At 38.0% G+C, this 20479-nt stretch overlaps 1 protein-coding gene across 1 annotated transcript in view; it reads right to left on the bottom strand.

Moving 5' to 3' along the window:
- nbeaa (neurobeachin a) overlaps positions 1–20479 on the bottom strand; it is a 219380-nt gene that overhangs the window by 39312 nt on the left and 159589 nt on the right. Inside the window, exons 33-35 of the mRNA XM_042334427.1 lie at positions 18368–18522; positions 14406–14535; positions 12953–13086 (exon numbers count right to left, since the gene is read on the bottom strand). Coding sequence (XP_042190361.1) covers positions 12953–13086; positions 14406–14535; positions 18368–18522 — 419 coding nt within the window. The remainder of the gene's footprint in view (positions 1–12952; positions 13087–14405; positions 14536–18367; positions 18523–20479) is intronic.

The raw sequence follows: 20479 nt of genomic DNA, 5'->3' as shown, positions 1-20479 counted from the left end.
GTCATTTCATCACCTAATATTTCAATGGATAAAATGGTATTGATTGCTATAAGTTTGTCATTTTTCCTTATTTGAGCCATAATTAAAACCACAATTGTATTTAATTGTATTGGAGGCAGGGGAGGAAAATGTCTGCTTGCTGCTCTGACAAGGGTTGCTTAGAATGAAAAATGTCCTGAAGGTCTGATTGAAAGACCTTTGACACTGCAGTGCCACAGGTATCGGAGATTTATAATTTGGTCACTCAATCCACGACTGTTCGTGAGTCATTGCTGTACGCAATTGGCTGCTACGTTTAGCCCAAAATATACAGTCAATTCAATTTACAGTGTATCCTGTAAAGCACTTTAAGACATCTCGAAGACATGATAAGGCACTATATCAAATGCAAGGATGATTATTATTATTTTGCTGTACAGAAGTTGTATGGGAATATTTAATTTTTTTAAACTTTGGTACCAGCTAGATAGAACACAATGGTACTTTGCTATCCTATACAGTCCTATGTTGGTACTTGTTCTGTCTTTATTGGCAATTGAAGGATACGTTTGCTTTTAGCATAGGACTGGACTGTGCAGTCCATGTGCCATTGTAGAAATATAGAAACAAGTACTGATGAAAAGTGACTGATGGAAAACATTTTCTTTGGGCATAATAGTTATGCCAAAGAACTATGACTAAGAGGGTACCATTTATGTCTAAAGAGATGAGCTGTAGTTTTGTTGTGTTAAATGGGTCATATAGCTTGACTGATAACTCACAAATGATACATCATACATATATTGTCTGGCAGCAATTCTATTTTTCAAAATGAATTTGTGTGTGTTTTACTAAGAAATGCTTGATGTTGCAAAGAATAGAAATAGTAATATATATATATATATACCTGCGGTTCTATGCAACAGTCACACCAACTGGAGTGTATTGAAGCAATGAGGTACATTAGAAATGGTTGGATGGCAATAGATTTCATTGTTCTGCTTCATTTTCAATAAAATGATTGTGGTCCATCCTAGTAAGTGGCCTGCTATGTGGTATCAATAGGGTAAAAGAGGACAATGTTTCATATCAATGAAAGTTACCATTATTTCCAGGTAACACTATACACTTTATAACAGAATAACCCAGGCATTACAGGTACATCGGTTTTGTTAGAATTTGACTATCCTGGTGGGGGGGTTGGGGAGACCGAACTGGCTCCAAGATGTTATGCTTGTTGATGGAATGTCAGAATCAAGTCAATGCTCTGTGGTGGTCTTGGTAGTCTGGTTCTTGAGCCAGGTGGAACCACAGTACTCCAGGGCACTGGTGATATAACACACCAGCCAACCTGGCTCATCAGTAGGAATGGAGGGGCAGACCAGAAGCATTCTTCTCACTCGGCTCCTGTTACCCCTGCAAAACAAGGTCCTAAAGGGTGGTTAACTGTACAAGCAGTAGGAAGCTTGCCAGAGAGTGCTTTCAATAGCAAGATATGTGGTTTTAGTTGTTTAAACTCCAGCTGTACCGTAACGCACACTCTGGGGTCCACATTCCTTGGCTCTTGCCAACCGGCACCTAGTATGCTCTGGAATTATGTATGAAAGATGTGTCCCTCTGGCGGGTGAGTGTGCATTCCATTCTAAAACACGGAAATTTCCATGTTTAGGTGACATGTTTGGATTGGATACTCTTAAGCATGGTGATGGGTTCTTTGGCATGTGTCAAACACCTGCGTGACCAAAAAGACCATCAATCTTTTACTGTGTTTTGGGTCATCAGGTGCCCAAGCAGCAGCGTAAAGTCCTTTGAGATGTTCTTCTGAAGTGAACAATGTTATAGAAATACTGTAAATATATATATATATATATGCATGGAATTCTCAGTTTGGTTTGGATACTCTTAAGCATGGTGATGTCTTTCCACATGTGTCAGACACCCGGCTGACCAAAAAATATTGTATTGCATCAATTCCAAATTTGCCCACATGACACTCTGCAACTAGGAACCTTGTGGAATCACGTTTTAATGGGAATGTTTCACTAGGTACCATTTTTTTTATCCTTTGATCCAAGTATTCTTTATTAAGGTTTGGGTTGGTATTTCTCTGAACCCAGTTAACCACCACAATCACTAGGGCTCTTCTAGTTAGGGGAAAGCTGTCACTATAAGTAATTACCCTTCTGATTTAAATTGTTTGACTAATGGGGTCTGCATTGCTGGGAATCATGACAGATACATCCGTAATCAATACATGATCCTTTCAGAGAGGCAATACCCCATAAAATGTTATTCATACAACCCTCGTGGGGATTCTCATATCCAGTCAACAGAGAGGAAATTGCGCCTACATGCAGCAAAGACGAGAAATCTGATAAGTTTACCCTTCGCTGAACTGAGTGGGAGTCCAAGAAAACACAATGCTGGATCCATAGTGATGGGATGAATAAGCAGTATAATTTCTAAACAATTCTAAAACATTTTAGAACCCCATTTAGATATTTAATTTTGCAGTCACGCTATTAAAGTTGTAATGATATAAGACACTCACTTTTCAATGCAAAGCTTTTAAGCAAAGAACTAAGCCTGCTAAAAATCCCATTTCCTTTTTTTTTAGTGGAGATGATGATCAGAAGCTGGAGCATAAATAATATCTACGTTTTGCAGTTTTGAGTTTGTTCACAGAAACAAATAATAATAATAATTCTTGCATTTAATATGCAGCCTTTTCATGTCTTCTAGACGTCTCAAAGCGCTTCACAGAATATACTCTAAAGTGAATTGACTCTGTGTTTTGTGGGAGAAGTGCAAATTATATTGAAAACAGATTGCATTTGTGTCTGTTTTTTTATCCCTAGTACTAAACTCCAGAACTGCCAGGAATTCTATGTACTTTATGGGGTCAGGTGGCTTCAGATCAGCTCCAACCCTGGTTCATAGAATTCGTCCCCATTAAACTCAATAGAGTAGCTCTGGGATGCTGGAGCCTCTTCCCGTCAGTCATTTCACTTGAGTTATTGAGAAATGGAGCAGGCAGACTCCAGTAAGATAGAAAAGCAAGGATTGCTCACTACAAGAGAAATATTAAATAATTATTACTCGTGAATATTATGGGGGAGTACTTTTAAGAGAAATATTCCCGTCTAGACTTTTATTCTCTTTTAAAAGATTAGTTTCTAATAATCAGAGGTTTTATGCCCATTTACACTGAAGATCCTGTGTCACAGTGGTTTGATGTATTACTCTGAACGTAGTTACAATTGGGATAGGACTACTTCTCGCAATTTATTAATCCCTATAAAACCAGCATTGAGAAATTCCATTCTTTAGAGGAATCAAAAGATGAACGCGATCATTTTAACAATTGGACAAGACTTATCTTTAATGCTTGGGGTCTTCATTGGATAAAGAACCTGTCTTTTTGAAGCTTTTTAATCAGGCATTTTTGATTTATGTGATTTATATGATTTCCAGAATAGAGTGGAAGCATAGACAAGTTTAATCTTTAAAGTTAAGAAGCTAAACAAAAGAACAATCTACACTAACGTTTAGTATTCAGAGACAGCTATGAATGATGGGGCAAACTGAAGCAAAGTGTTCAAAACGTACTTTTTTNGGTAATGTTAGTTTAATACTGAAGTAATAAAACAATTATTTTGCAATATTTGGATTGATTTCACTGTCATAATGTGCGAACTAAAATTTCAAACAAAATAAAAAACGGCTGACCAAGGAAGCCTGCAATTTCAGTTAACACTCAATTTCAGTTAACAATTTCAGCTAAACCCTAAATGTTTTTATAAGTTTAAAATGCCTTAGGCTGCCAGCTGCACTGGTTTATATTTTGATGATCAAAAAGAGTTGACATTACTGTCATTAGAAATTCCCACAGTTGGAGGCCAGCAAGCAAAGCTTGATACACTTGTTTCATTAAGTTTAAGTGGTGCACTACTTTCCCCCATTTAACAGCAATACAAGTAGGCAGTATAGCCACAGCTGCCAACTTGCATTGCTGGTTATGCCCCTTAACGTAGCTTTATTTGGTGTCGTATAACTGAAGCAGAATACAGAAAATAAAGTAAAATACTTCATTTGTAGGATAAAAGATTGCGAGAAATGTGAAATTTTTTTGACATATTGACAAATCTTTGATAATGGTACTAAACCACACAATAAATGACAATTTACGCAGAGATTATGGAGTACAAGACTTTGTAGTTCAACCACGGCAGTTAGATATGAACAAAAAACATTCATTGGAAATGTTAGACAGATAGACAATAACTTAAAAATTATGGCCTAGTTTCAGTACCCAGAGTTGGAGTTTTAGTTTGAAGAGATCAAGATATGAAATATTGTTTTATATCAATATCAATTATTACAGGTCACTTTAATCTAAACGACACACAGCAAAACAGCACTATAGACACTTCATCACAGATCCAATGTAGGAACGAGTTTCTCCTGGGGTCCTGGCCATGTTCCAATTAATCTGGTATAGCGTACATTCTCTCTATTGAACCTACTTTCCTAAATAGTTGATTTTAAATGCAGGTTGGCAAGAGCCAAGGCATGTCCATCACCTTGGAGCTAATTCAGCTCCAATGGCAGAGTTGCCCCCATCAAAAGCTTAAATGTTTTAACAATGGATTTATTACAATGGTTTTAAAACAGTGGTTTAAAACTATTTCAAACAATGGTTTTACCAATCGCTTTTCACACAGTTTCACGAGTTGTTCAGATCTGGAATGCATTGCCTAAAAGGGTGGTGGGAAGCCAGTTCGATAACAACTTTTAAGAGTAGTAGATAATTATTTGGGGAAGGACAAATTTGCAGGGTTGTTGGGAGAGAGCGAGTGTGGGATTGATTTGGATAGTTCTTTTCAAATAGCTGGCGCAGACACAATGGGCCGAATGGCCTCCTTCTGGCCTGTATTAGGTATTTTTATCAGATGCCTTCACCACTGGGAAACATAGTATATTCTGGAAGCAGCATGTAAAAAGAGATGGTTGAATCCTGAAGCAATATTTATATAATCTCCAATTTTTCAGCTGAGTTGTTAAAGTTATGTGTGATATTTAACCCTGTCAAAAGTAGACTGTGTGAGCCACAGTTCTTCAAAGGTGGTAAATTGCACCAAGTAACACCCTCACCAAATGATGGTGCAAAAGCATAGTGGGAACCAAAAGTTTGATTAATTTTGCAAATTGTAGTTTCAAAGCTCATAGTGCTTTAATACGTCACAGAATTTATTATTTTTGAAGTTTGATGAATTATGTAGGCTAATATGGAAGGTAGTAGGTCCAACAACAACAACAAGATTCCATTTATAAAGCGCCTTTCACGTCAGGAGGATGTCCCAAGGCGCTGCACAGTTGGGTCATGACCCGAGCAGGGGGGAAATGGTCAGGGTGAGGGAAGGGAGGAAGCAAGGAGGGGGGAAATGGTCAGGGTGAGGGGAGGGAAGGGAGGGAGCGAGGAGGGGGAAGAGAGTCGAGAGGGGAGCTGAAGGCACGGTCAAAGAGAAAGGTTTTGAGACCGGCCTTGAAGGAGGAAAGGGAGGAAGCGGCGAAGGCACTGGGGGATGGAGTTCCAGAGCCTGGGGGCTGAGAGGCTGAAGGCCCGACCACCGATGGTAGGGCGGTTGGGGCGGGGGACGTGGAGCAGACCAGAGCCAGAGAAACGGAGGGTACGGGCAGGTAGGTAGGGGGATAATAGGTTGGAGAGGTAGGAGGGAGCAAGGCCGTGAATGGCCTTGTAGGTGAGGATGAGGATCTTGAAATCAATCCTCTGGGGGATGGGGAGCCAGTGGAGGCGAGCGAGGGTGGGAGTGATGTGGTCCCGAAGCCTGGTGCGGGACAGTACACGAGCTGCACGTCCAATCAAAATCCCACAAACAGTGATGAGATGAATGATCAATCTTAAACTATTGTACTGCTTGTTCAAAAGAGATCTAGAAAGATATCTCGGGAAACAGCAGTTACAGACGGGGAATCTAAGTGTGCCTCACTGACACCAATAGCAGTCATATGAGTCATATGAGTCAATTACACTCTAGTCTCTGAATCAGAAGTTTGTGGGTTCAAGTCGAATGTCAGTATTTTGAACTCAGTCCAGGGCTACACTTCAATGCCCGCGCGTTTCACCTACAAAATACAGTCAATCCACATTACAATATATTCTGTGAAGTGCTTTGAAACGTCTTAACAACTTGATAAGGTACTTTATCAAATGCCAGGATTATTATTATTATTATTAATAATCTTTTCCTCATCTACATGATTCCTCTCGGCTATGTCATCCGCAGACATGGAGTCAACTTCCACATGTATGGAGATGACACCCAAATCTACTTCTCCTCTACTTCTAGCTGTGTCGGAGGAAGTGACATGATTTTTTTGATAACATTCACTATGAATGCTACTCTACGGGAAGGGGACTCATATGAATTAAATAGATTTTTGGAAGATATAACCAATTATCAGATGGGCCAAGAATTTGCATTGGATTTTGATACAGATAAATGGAATGGAATGCATACTCAACATCAACTAGCATTTATATAGCACACTTCACACTGGGGAGGGTCTCGGACTACCGACTCAAACAAGAAACTGTAAAAATATTTTAGACTAAAGTAAGTATTTTATTATTTTATATTTTATCAAATTATTCCTAAATTTCATCCAATAAATTTATGTGAAATTTATAAAACGCATTGCTTACCTGACTCAAAGATTTGTTACTTGCTAGGTGATAATAGTGAAATATATAAATTTACCATCAATCTAGAAATAATCATTCATGTGCATCAGTAAACACCACTGAACGTAACAGCTAATGACATTTAATATAGCGCCTTATCACATTATTGAGACGTCTCAAAGCGCTTCACAGAATAGACAGTAAAGTGAATTGACTGTATATTTGTGAGCGAAATGTGGCAGCCAATTGCGCACAGCAGCGTCTCATAAAAAGTCATGGATTGAGTGACCAAATTATTATTATTTAACTGTTTTTGCAATTAAAAATGTTAAGTTATGCAAATCTAAAAAATGTTACTGTGGTAAAATATTGACATTATAAAATCCATTCATTTTTGACCATTTTAACAGAGTAGCAAATGGAATACCCTAAATTCACATCTCATAATATTTATTTACCAGGATTCATATGAATACCCTACAGTACCTAACAGAGCCCAAAACACCCCCTGAATTTTTCCAACAATAATTAGTTATTGGCCACAATTAGAGAGGAAACTACATAAGGATATTTTTCTTCCTAAATGCTGTGTATTTGTTGCCAAATAAGAACCACACAAAATATAACATGTTTTTTTAGAAAAATATAAACTAAATGTATTGCAAATATTCACTTTTCCACAGAGATTAATCAACTTTTACATTACCACAGTGGTCTTAAAAGTATCTGTAAACATATTTTAAACTATTATACTTCATTTCCCTTTTCCAGCCATTTGCTATTTTTACCTACTAAACATGTAATTTTCCTTAACCTTTGAATGGCTTGGAAGAGCTGCACATTTTAATGCTCACGTTTGACTTATGACCCTCAAAGTGCATGATATGACCGATTTAAAAGAAATAATTTTTCAAGTACTTCCTGCAGTTGTCAGAGAATCCAGTTTCTATTGGGCAATTATGAGAAATATGGGTTTTGTCTTTCAAATAATCTCATGAATGAAACCCCCCAAACCTAAATGCTTTTATTCATAAACCATGCTGAGCAGTTCCTGTACATCTCCAGTAGTTCCACATATATAATTGTAGCTCTGGCCACATGTCTAAGGGCTACAATTGGGGCAGATAGAGTGCATGACCTTTGTAATCAGCGATATAATAGATGGATAGTAATTACTTGTAAATGACCCACATTGGCAGACGGCTGTTTTGCAGCTGGTGCACAGTTCTTTCATTTTCAAGCGCTATAAGGTATGCTAATTAACTGTTGCATCCACTTTGTGTGATGAATTACTGCTTCATTACTGCTATCACTGATAAATCAATTAGAAAATCATTTATAACTAGTAAAAAGTCTATTTGTAATACTTTCCTCTCTGTGAAATTCAAACTTGCTATGTGTGTTTAGCTGTATTTACATGATATTTTGAAGAAAATCAGGAAGTCACATAAGTTTCTGCAATACCATTTACATTTATATAGTGTCTTTTATGTTGGAAGGACATCTCAAATCACTTATAACAACATAACTATGGACCAAATCCCATCAATTGATCAGGCATTTCCTCAGCAAATTTAAAACATGATTTATTTTGTGTTACTTGTAAAGTAAGTGTTCCAATTAAAGCCGCCATTACTTCAATAAGGTCATGAGTCTAATGAGTTGCAGATATTTTTCCAAAAAAAGTATTGAATTTACTTTCAGGCACATATTTTAGTTCTACCAACAACAATCAGCGATGATTTTAATTTAGGAATGTCTGAAATTTTAGATTTATATACAATAAAAATGAAACCTAGCAGCAAACAACATTTTATTGAGGTAATTAAGTAAAATTCTTCAATAAATGAAATGTGTTCTGGTTCAAATTTATATATGAATGTTCATTATTAATCCAGAAATCTGGACCATGTGAACCAAGCAATCCATTTTAGGAGGATACGTTCTCATTCCCATCTATACAGCAAATGCATTACTTTGATATTTTGTATTGTGGATACACTTTTACAGATATTCTGTATAATTTTGCCGTCCTTATGTGACTCGAGCAATAACTAAATTTACATTTTAACTGTGGCTAGGCTGCAACATTCGATTAAAATGGTTCGTATTAAATCAAATCTTGATACTCAAGTGTTGAGGTGTATATTTGTGTTTCACAAATAGACACCTTCAACCACGTCAACCTTCTCAAAAAAAGTGATGGTGCCAATAATGGCAGGAAGTTCCTATCAAATGCTTTCTTAAACTAGATATAATATTTTTGTCATTTATACAATATTTGAGACAATTGTTTAGGTATTCATAAATTATAATATTCACAAATACCTCAGGTTGAATAAGTATTTGGACAAAACATAATTTAATTAACATTATGCAAATTATGTACTTTAACATATCTAATCACAGCTTAAAAATACTGCTTTGCATTTAATTAAGTGATTTATAAAAGACTAAAGCAACAGAAATCTGTCACCAAGTAGGTTGTTTAAATCATGCAAAAGTCCTCAATGACAATATTGCATTTTGTCATGTAAAAGGTACAGTGTAAAAGACCTCATCTTTACAGAATATCATGAGGTGGCTCAGCTGGTAGCACTCTCGTCTCCGAGTTAGAAGTTTGTGGATTCAAACATCATATTGGGACTTTGAACTAACAGTCCAGGCTGACACACCGAACTAGTGGTAGGGTTGTGCAGCATTTTTGGTGGTGCTCTCCTTCGGGTGAGACATGAAATCACCTGCCCGTTCAGAAGGATATTGAAGATCCCATGGCACTATTTGAAAATAGAAGGGAGTTTCTTCTGGTGCCCTGGCCAATAATCCCTAGGGCAATTTGTGGGACATTGTTGTATGCAAAATGGCTGCCACATTCACCAACAAATACAGTCACTATATTTTTTAGTAAAATCCGATGAACCAGTTTAAGACATTCTCCTGATGTATCAAAGACAAAGAATATTTTATATTATTATTTCTCTTGGCTCCTGAAGATCCCAATTTAGTGTGTTATGATTTTAACAGTCAATCCCCTAATAGTATTTGTATATAGCAATTAACCATTGTTATAAAAAGGCATGAAGGATCTTGCAATAATTCCCATTAAAAACTAACTAAAATTCAAGATAGTCTGCTAAGAGCACCAGCTGTGATGTTGAGCAGACTTCATAGAGACAAGTGATAGCTGGTGTAAGCCAAATGTTGAGAATCCATCTTAAACTTCAAGCCGATTGATGGTCGACTTGTCAAGTCAAATCTATTTGTAGATTTAGATACACTGAAGAAAATGTCCTTCTGCTAAGCCAGACACAATGATTATTAGCAATCAGAATGTTTCGTGAATGGCATAATGAGGATGAGAAGAAAACAAAAGCAGTATATCAAGCAGAGATGTCAAAGAGTTCCTGATTATTGATGATTGGTGGTTGTACTTTTTAACCCACATTTTCATGAAATGGACTGATGCAGGAGTATAGTTCCATGGGTGACAGCTACCTATGTAAATGTTTTATTTATTGTTCCAGATAGCGCCTTGGGATGTCCTCTCGATATGAAAGGCACTGTACAGATGTCATTTGTTATTGTTGTTGTTATATTGCTGGCAGAATGCTGGTAGGCCATTTTATCAAACAACACATTGAGCCCAATCTTGTTATCCCCTGATCCAAGTCCTCTCGATTGCTGGGCGAGTGCTCCAACCACTGAGCTACACTACTACCATTATAGGGATTAGGCGCTCATTTGTCTACTCCCCAGCCTGGGAATGGAAAGAATGATCATAGGATCCATTACACTGACCACCTTTCCTGTAGGCACAATGTTGCCAACACTTTCATATGTGTTGCTCTAATATCAATCACGAAGGTCAATGATATGGTTCAAGTTCATGTACCATATACACTCATGAATGAAGTTGCAAGTGAGGTACAGACAGTGCGATAAGTGGAATGAAAATCATATTCTATGAATTTTCATAATTTATAGCATACATCAGAAATTAATTAGATAACGATTTAGAATAAGTTAATTTGTGAAGGGAGCTTTAATGCTGCAGTTATCCCCTTGTAATTTGGATCCAATGCAATTTGAGGTAGTGTAATAAGCCTGATCGTTCATGCAGAGTGGGAATGTTTACGCTTTGAACATTCTCTTCAAACAAGTTTTCAAAGAAAAAATAATTACAGTAATTCTAGTTTATTGACACTTCCATGAAGAAAAAAACTTTTTGTAAAAATAAATCTGCCAGTTAAAACATCTGCTATTCTGTAGTGGAGGAATAACAAATGAACAGGCAAACATTTTAATATTTTAGATAATTTGAAAAATAATATTTAACCATTTATAACAAAGATTTTTTTTCTCCTAAAAAACCTTGACAGGATGACACTGGCAATTATTTGCCATACCTACTTATTTCCTCTTTCAATAGATCCCTAAAATACAGTATGATATCTATTCAAATCTGATGTATGCATCAATTCATTAAAAAGGTCTGCAATGTTTTCAATCATTGTGATCTGTTTTTTAATAATATGCTTTGTTCTGTTAATTCACTGTTTAATTTTTTAGCCATATGTTGTTATAGCCAAAAATAACTGTTCGTGAGGTTAAATTAGGAATTAATATTTATGTCAATGGATTAATGAATGTCCAAAAAGCATTTAATTGATGAATACAATTATATTGGAATATTATCCCCATTTACAGAACTGTTGCTTATTAGAAGTATGAATCATAAAACTATGAATTATAAAACATGCTTGTTCAAGAAATATAGTTTATATAGTAATATTTTATAAAATTATAATGGCATTTTATGAAATGAAATGGCCTTTTTACTACATACAGTATTAAGTTAAATTCAATGACCTGAATTAACTTTCCACTGTACTAAATGAGTTAATGACAGTGTTAAAAGCAGAGTTTGTTCAGCGACATGAACTTTGAGGAGCAACTTAAAGCAGAAATGATAATGAATGTAGAATGGTCTATGTGCTTTATTTGATGTTTAGGACCAATAAGAATAAGTATTTCAAACTAAAATGTACTTTTCATCCAGTGAATACAATCCAAAAGCAACAGTTGAAATTATTTTAAAATATCCATTTTTCAATACAGTAAATGAGAACTTTATACACCTCTTGAAATTGTCTACTGAATGTAATAATTTTCCATGCAGGTAATTTAAAAGCAACCTTATTCAGGAATAAGCAGTCTGATTCTTGTCAAAATGTGACTTTTATATTTTCTTGAACCTGTACATATGTTAGAAACATTTGACTACACCTGATAACATTAAATTGACAACATAGTGTAAGTCTTGACTGAAACAAGTCCTGGGGTATCTGGAAACCACAATAGCAGTCTAAACTTTCAGTGTTTTAAAGCATTTATGGCTTAAACTGCAGAATATATTTCAGCACAGAATTTGCCAATACTTGCAATACTAATAGGCATGCAATCGTACAACATGCATGATAGACACCCCCAAAATGTCTCCTGAACTCAATTTAGTTGCCAATACATGCTCTGGTATAAAGCTGCAGTTTTATTCTGAGAAGATGAAAATAGTTTGCAGCAACATTTCCAGTTTTTTACATTTTATTAAATTGGTGATGAGAATACAAGACAGAATACAACAAAACCGGTTTTATAATATTTGCCATATATTAATATTTGTGTTATTCATGAGCAACATCATCCACACATTTGTAAAATCATGCTTCCACAAAGATGATTTTGTTCCTTGCCCTCATCCACTGATATTATACTTTTCCAAAATAATTACCAGTATAATGCCTGTCGATGAAAAGGTCTGAGAGGAGCAGTGCACAGTGGAGGCTGGGCATATGTAGAAGACACTTAGCATTGTAAAATATAAAGCAGTAGATAACTATTCAAATACTTTAAGATTCATTTAAAAACTTGAAAATATTGCAGAATTTTAAAAATGGATAACAATTCCATTAAATAAAATGTAATATACTTTGGATTTGAAAAAAAGCATTATAATCAGGAATGGTATATTTGATAAAATATAAGACAAAAATCATGAATAAAAAATGGCACCGTTTTATTTCATTCAAAGAATGAAAATGCTGCTTTGTTTTCACTGTTAATGAATACATTTATGTTTTAAAGAGGTTAATAATTTATCTAATTTGCCACACTATTGATTTAAGATAGAAGCAAATCAGCCACCAGTGAACTGCTTCTCAGCAAGGTTACATATAAATCATGTAGAAAATAAAGTTAACTGTACAGCACCTGTACCTTCGATCAGCAACTCCTGTCCATGGCTACCAAGGAGAGTTCGTGAAAGGAAGGGAGCAAAATCTACGAAGATTTCACGTAATAGTGGAGCAACCTTTTCAAGGGCTCGCTCAAGTTTGGCTGTGATGCTGTTAAAAAATAAAACTGGATGTAAACCTTGAAATATCGCACTGGAAATTTACAACTAAATTCAACTGTATACCATTTTTCCATTGTGTTGCAATCTGACTGAATCTTCTCTCTCATTCCAGTAATTTTACTTTTGTCTGGAAATTCCTGCCTACTACTAATAGGGGTTCATGACACATAAATATAAATTAGTATTTAAGATTAAATGATTCTCCCCCCGCGCACATTTTACTATGCTTTACAACCCTCCTCTTTGAACATTCTTGTTCTTGCAGGGTATCAGATGCCTTCTGGTACCTCTCTGCTGGGGAGAAATTACACAACTAATTAAATCATCCAGAATTTGACATAAGCCTTGATTTTGAAGCTGTTTTTCTGTAAGTTCTTTAAAAAAATAACTTCAAAGGTAACAACATCAACAAATTACACTTGTATAGCGCCCTTCACACCGGAAAGACGTCCAAGGGCGCTGGAAAATCAGGGGTTTTGGATCCGAACTGGGAGTTGGTGTCAGGAGGGATGCAGGGCAAGAGGGTAGTAGGGTGGCTGAAGGGGACTTGAAGGAGGCAAGAAGTTGGAGGGATTGCGGAGTAGAGTTCCAGAGTATGGGGGCAGAGATGCTAAATGTCTGACCGCTAAGGGTGGGGTGGGAAGTGCAGGGGACCTGGAGCAGGCCGGTGTATGCACAGCAGAGGGAGCAGGCAGGCTAATACGGGGTTAGGAAGTCGCAGAGGCAAGGGGTAGCAAGACCATGGAAGGCATCGAAAGTGAGAATGAGGGTTTTAAACTCGATTCTCTGAGGGTTGGGATACCAGTGAAGCTGGGCAAGGATGCGGGCGATAGGACTGAATTTAACAATTTGCTAATTTAGATTCCACCTAAATAGAGTACATTTGGATCTAGCTGAAAATTCTCCCCCATGTATGAACCCTGTCACTGTGGGGGACAACACCAATCAGCATAATCAATCCTCATCCAGAGACTATATATACACTTGCATATTCCGATAAGAAATTTGAAAACCATCACAAACAGGAAACTCTGGCGATTTGGTCTCTTCCCAGAGAAAATAAGGCCAGTTGTTGTGCCTCCTCTGTTGCTGCAGTTCAGATTGACTACCACAGCACAAACTCAGGAAATTACACTTGCCATTTTTCAGCTCTTTATTATTTCATGATACACCAGAAAATGTATTTTCTCACTTAACATTGTAGAAGCCTTCTAAATACATCATTATCTCTCACTTCTGAAATGTACGGCTCAATGTATTACAAGCATGAAATGCATTAAGATGGAAAAGAAAGTGTTGTTATTGCACCTCATATTTTCAGCAGAGTCCTCTGGCATTGGAGCAACAGTCTGGACTGCAGGAAGGTTCTTGCTTGTAGCACCATTCACAAAACTAGAGGAAGAGGAAGAGGAGGATGTGGAAGCAGCCTCTGCAGGACCTGTGCAAAAACATTCCAAGATATAAACCTAAGATTGATGGAGATGTCAGTGGAAACGTATTAATTTATTTTGTGGAATTCTTTGTTTCACTTAAGAGTTCAATAACACTATGAACTATTACATAAGATGTGCTTATCATCTTGAAAGAAAAGAACAACAAAAATTGTTTTTAAACAATGGATTTTCATCATGTTGCCTTATTTTAATATACAGTCTACTTCAATGACCTATTGATTAAAGCTACTTCAACCTCAATGATCTCATCCTTCGCCGTTAAGGGTCATTAAATTGCTATATAATGCACATGAATACTATCTTATACATTGCTCATTTTGTCAACATAAATTCTGATGATTAATAATATTGAGTAATTGCTACATTTTCTATTTTGTCACCATCATAAAAAAGTGTCATTACCATCAAAATCTATTACTCATGCCCACCCAATCTATCTGCAGAAAACAGCTATAAAGCAATGCAGAAAAAAAAGTGATATTGCACATGATTGTTGATAATTAGCTTCAAGTGAAACTGAATTTAACTCTCTTGATGCTAAATATTCTCTTCAGCTTTTAATGTACAAAAAACAAAACTACATTTGTATAGCGCCTTTCACGTCGGGAGGCCATCCCAAGGCACTGTAAGTGTCATTGCAATGATTATTCTGTGTAGAATTGCTAACTAAATATCCAAAAAGAATGAAAGAGCACAAACGTGATAAATGTGTCCCATTTTATTTAATTTTCTCTCCAAAACTTCCCACACCAAACATCTTTCCCACCCTACGTACACACAAAAGTTAAGATTCTGAACTTGTTCAGGAGAAAATCATAGGGCAAATCTATGTGCAACTATTCCACAATGCAGCTCACAGAGCTTCAATACAATGGGACTGTCCTGGCCTCTTACTATAGAATAATTCTTAGTGCAGTGTTCTTTAATTGAGCATTCTCCATTTGAAAGGTGTTCATCCTTCTCTTTTAAGTTTTAACTTTATCTGCACAACATACGACTCCCCAGCTGAGAGGGTGGCAGACAACCTGCTGCCAGATCTTTGTCAATGCTTCTCTGTAATGAGCCATAAAATGCTATGCAGGAGCAGCCTGGGATAATTTGCTCTCCAAATCCCTCTCCTCTGCAGAACTCTGCCTTGCTTTTTGCCCTTGACAATCTAACCAAGATCAAAACCCACTGTGTTAATCTGAATCTTTATCGCTTTATAGCATTCAAGGTATTCATCTGACATGTGCAGGCTTTCATTTTTTTGTAAAAAGAAATCAGTTTTGTGCAGAGATGCTAATGCAACCCTAAAGGGTTAATCATCAGCAGCTGTAAGGACTGTTTTCAAATTACAGTCGGAACAATGAAAGGTTTCAGATAACAAACTGGGCAAAATGCTGAACAGTTTAGTTCACTGGATGCAGCCAAAAATCAGGCTCATCAGTTGAACCAATGCCAGTGGAGTAGTTTTGGTTGGACATCAAAACAAAGTATTGGAGATAACAAATATACATACAATGATTTTTGCTGTAAAAGTACAAAGACCTAAGATGGAGGTCAAGTTCATATAGTTAAAATAATAAATGTGTTTTAAGGTTTTTGAGCTACAAGGGCAAGTAGTCGTGAAAGAATCAATTCCGCGATGATTTATCAGACAGTCACATGTAAATAAATAAATTCTCTAAATTTAAAGAATTAATCACCTAATGCATGAAAAAAAGTCTACAAAACTTTAACTGAAGGTTTGGATTCTTCGAACGGCTAATGATTAAACAAGAAGAATGATCTTCTAAATCAACTAATGAAACCTATGACCTTTGATAATTAATCTGCTTTCATAGTTCAACAGTTTTCTTGTGTGGGGATAGCAAAGGTTGGTACAGCTCTCCTTGATATGCCCTCCGAAATGACTAACTTATCATAATTACAGAACCTGAATGCAAGAAGTACAGGTTCCATCACTTTCACATCTAGGTTGCTTTAGCTAGGTGGTGAGCAACGGAAAGGGAAATCAGAGGGAGGATGATTTATCAGACAATTCTTCTGTCTCTGTCAAGTCTAACCCTCTCAGTAGCTGTCTGTGTTCCTCAGAGCTCTGTCCTTGGTCCTCTCCTCTTCAACATCTACATGCTCCGTCTTGGTGACATCATCTACAGACATGGGGTCAACTTACACACGTGTATGGGTGACACACAACTCTATCTCTCTGCCTCCACCCTCAACTCTAGGGTCACTGTCAGACATCAAGTTCTGCATTAGAGCTAACTTTCTACAGTTGAATGTCAACAGGATGAGGTCCTCCTAATTGGCTCCCGTCAGTACCTCCACACCTCAGACACTGGCAGCATCACCATCTATGGATGCACAGTCCACTTCACCAAGCCAGTCCGGGAACCTTGGCATCTTGTTTGGCCCTCAACTGTCCCTTCTACCCCACATCTGGGCTATGCCCTGCTCTGCCTTCCCCCTCCGCAACACGGCCTGGCTTCGCCACTGCCTCTCCCTTCAGGCCTCCATAACCTTCATCCACGCATTCATCACATCTAGGCTTGATTATGCCAACTCCTGCTTATCGGCCTTTCCAACTCTTCCCTCCACAAGCGCTGCAGATCATCCAGAACTCTGCAGCTCATGTGATCCTATCAGCTCCGGTACCAGGCTCCGTGATCCTACACCCCCACCTTCACAGGCTCCACTGGCTCCCCATCCTCAGAAGATAGTGTTCAAAATCCTTGTCCTCGTCTTCAAGGCCCTCCACGGCCTTGCTCCTTCCTACCATTGGGACCTGTTAACCTCATATGAACTGGTCTGCACCTTCCGCTCTGCAGGCTCTGGCCTGCTCCACGCGCCCCCGTCCCATATCGGTGGTCGGGACTTCAGGCTCTCTGCCCCCATCCTTTGAAATTCCATCCCAGTCTCTTCACCTTGCTCCCTCCCTTACCTCCTTCAAGGCACGTCTCAAAACCCTCCTCTTCGGCTACCCTCTACAACCCCCCCAATCGTAACCCCTTACTTGGGTCCAAATCCCTGACTGTCCAGGCCTTGGGAGATCCTCCCGACATGAAAGGCTCTCTAAAAATGTAATTTGTTTGGTTTGTTTGTTCTGCAGGGAAGTATTGGGTAATCCCATATTACATGGTTGTCCAAGTCCAATATCTTGTTGGCTTCATTAAATCTCAGTGAGAAAAAATGACCAACTTCCAGGTAGGTCACCAAGATTTCACTTCCTGTGTGCTGCACATGCCCATGCTGCTAACGTCACTTCCCTCATAAAATGTCAGTACCATTTCCTGTGAATAGCACATATACAACACAGGAAGTGGCATACAGAAAGCCCAAAGGCTTCAGTGTTAAGAGCAAACTCCTGCTCCAGCAAGGTGTTAATATCAGGATTACTATGCATGTCCACAAGTTTCACATCAGATAGCTATCTAGCCTCTGAAATAGAGACAGGTGAGGAAGAACCAGAAGAGAAGTTAATGTTAAAATAAATAAATGCTTATTTGTTTGGCCCATCCTGTACTCTAAACAAGTGCCTATTCTATATCATAACCCTGATCCCATATCCTGGCTTTTTCCCTGTATCCCTCAACTTTATTCTCTGATAAGCTTATTTGGTTTAATAACTTTGAAAACTTTGCTTTCCACCAATTCCTGATAAATGTTTTACTGCCTGATGCTGTCCAGGAAACAGAATAGTTTTGTTTGACTCAATATACAGTTTTGTACTGAAATTGGTCCATAACATTTTACAGGAAGCAGGGCGACATCTAGTGGTACACTTATTTACGGGTCCCCTCTCTTTTATAACTAAAGACCCTTTGACTGTACCTGTGGTGTTTATCATACTTTTTGGTGTAGTCCCTGTAGGTGTGATGGCATTTGATGCACTCCCAGTGGCAAGACCACCTGTAGCTCCAGCTCCACCGACAGTATTGACAGCCAGACTCCCCGGAGGAGGTTTCTTTACTGGTACAACCACGCTCCTAATAAAATAAAAAGAATACATTAAATGGGGCATCTCATCCAAATATCAGCATACATTTTTGTATTTTGCTTCAACATACTGTAAACTTATACAGGAACAAGCTAAAAACTATCATTCTTATAAATATGTGGAAATAAATGTTGCTTTAATGCTCCACTTCGAACAGTGGCATCACACAAGCATTCTGAGGAAAATAAAGTTGTCAACAACAACTTGCACTTATATAGTGTCCTCCACAATGGGCGGCATCTCAGAGCGCTTAATGGTGGAGTTCAAGGCCGAGCCAGGGGGAGGGGGAAGGTGACCGTAGGTGCAGTCGAAAAGGAAGGTATTCAGGTGCGACCTGAAGATGGGGAAGGAGGGGGCGAAGCGAAGGAGTTGAGGGAGGGAGTTCCAAAGTTTTGGGGGGAAGTGGCTGAAGGCACAACAGCTGATGGTGGAATGGAGAATTTGGGGGATGCAGAGGAGACTGGACCCAGTAGAGCGGAGGCAGCGGGTACTGCTGTGGGGAGAGAGGTTAGAGAGATAGGGGAGTGCCAAGGAATTTAAACACTAGAGTGAGGATCTTGAAGTTGATCCACTCTGTGACAGGGAGCCAGTGGAGTTTGGCAAGGACTGGAGTAATCGGGGTATGGAGTTTGGTGCGAGTGAGAATGCGGGCAGCGGAGTTTTGAATGAGCTGGATTTTGCGAATAGTGGAGGAGGGGAGACTGGTGAGGAGGGAGTTATAGTAGTCCAGCCGAGAGGTGACAAAGGCATGAACAAGAGTTTCGGCAGCTTTTGGGGTCAGGTATTGTCGGAGACGGGCAATTTGGCGGAGGTGTCAATGTTAAGCAACATTATAGACAGTAAGGACACTTCTAACAGAGGGTGCAAAGTTAAATTAAACAGCACCTAAATAACATACATAAAGTGTTTTCACATTTGCTTACTGTGGACAAGCAACAATTTTATATTAACCCTACTGTTTAAAAATAATGTTACAATGTTCTAGTGGTGCAGCAGGGCATCTTTCAGTATCTATTGATTGAAAAGGGTTCACTGTCCCTTCAGCATTTTTCAAACAAAGATACTGAATGGAGTCAGACACAAGCAAGCCAATGATTTATTTGAGTAATCATAGTATCACATAGAATGATACAACACAGACCATTGGGTCCGACTAGTCCATATGTTTATACTCAATTCAAGTCTCCACCGCTTGTAATCCCTTCTCTTATACCTCTCTCTCTGTTATATGCATTAAGTTTCCTCCTATGCACTCTTATGCAGAGCTTTGTATTCTCCCATTCATAGTAATGTGAAGAGATAATCTTCCCATTCCATTGACCTACTGAAGAAATAACATGGGAGATGTGGAATAAAGTAACACAATGAGAATTTAACTGGGTAGTTGGCAATCTAATCACTTTAATTCATTGTTAGGGATTCCTTCAATTTTGCTTTGTTTCTATAAATGTGATGTAAAATCAAATGGACAACAATGTTTATGAGGTGAAATTTCTTTGGTTGAGAAATTTACTGACCAGCAGATGTCTTGCCCAGAGACCATTACTAAGCCTGTGGTCCTGATCGCAAAGATTGACAGCCCCAATGATAAATACAAATGTTGGTAGTATGGCGTGATAGCATATAGATGAGCTGTACCATGAGGGAAATCAAGGTTTCTCATACTTTAATAAGCTATATGGCAAATTCCCAATTTAAAAAAACACATCTGGGGGAAGTGCTGAAAAGACACACTTTCCCATATGAAGAAAGCTTAGGTTAAAGGATTATTTATTGGCCCTCCAAATACAACCTGTGGTAATAGTGCCAGGTTTTACTGGACAGATGTTAATTCTTCATAGGTCCAGCACAGAAGAATCAAGAATCATGCTTTAAAACCAGTTTTTCCACTTCTGGTAAAATGTTGAACCAGATTTGCCTCTATTAACTAATGAAGACAGTTGTTG

The sequence above is a fragment of the Callorhinchus milii genome, unplaced genomic scaffold (genome assembly GCF_018977255.1).
Source record: "Callorhinchus milii isolate IMCB2004 unplaced genomic scaffold, IMCB_Cmil_1.0 Scaffold4, whole genome shotgun sequence".
NCBI lineage: Eukaryota > Metazoa > Chordata > Chondrichthyes > Chimaeriformes > Callorhinchidae > Callorhinchus > Callorhinchus milii.
The sequence above is the reverse complement of the archived record's forward strand: the minus strand, read 5'-3'. Positions and strand labels throughout refer to the sequence as shown.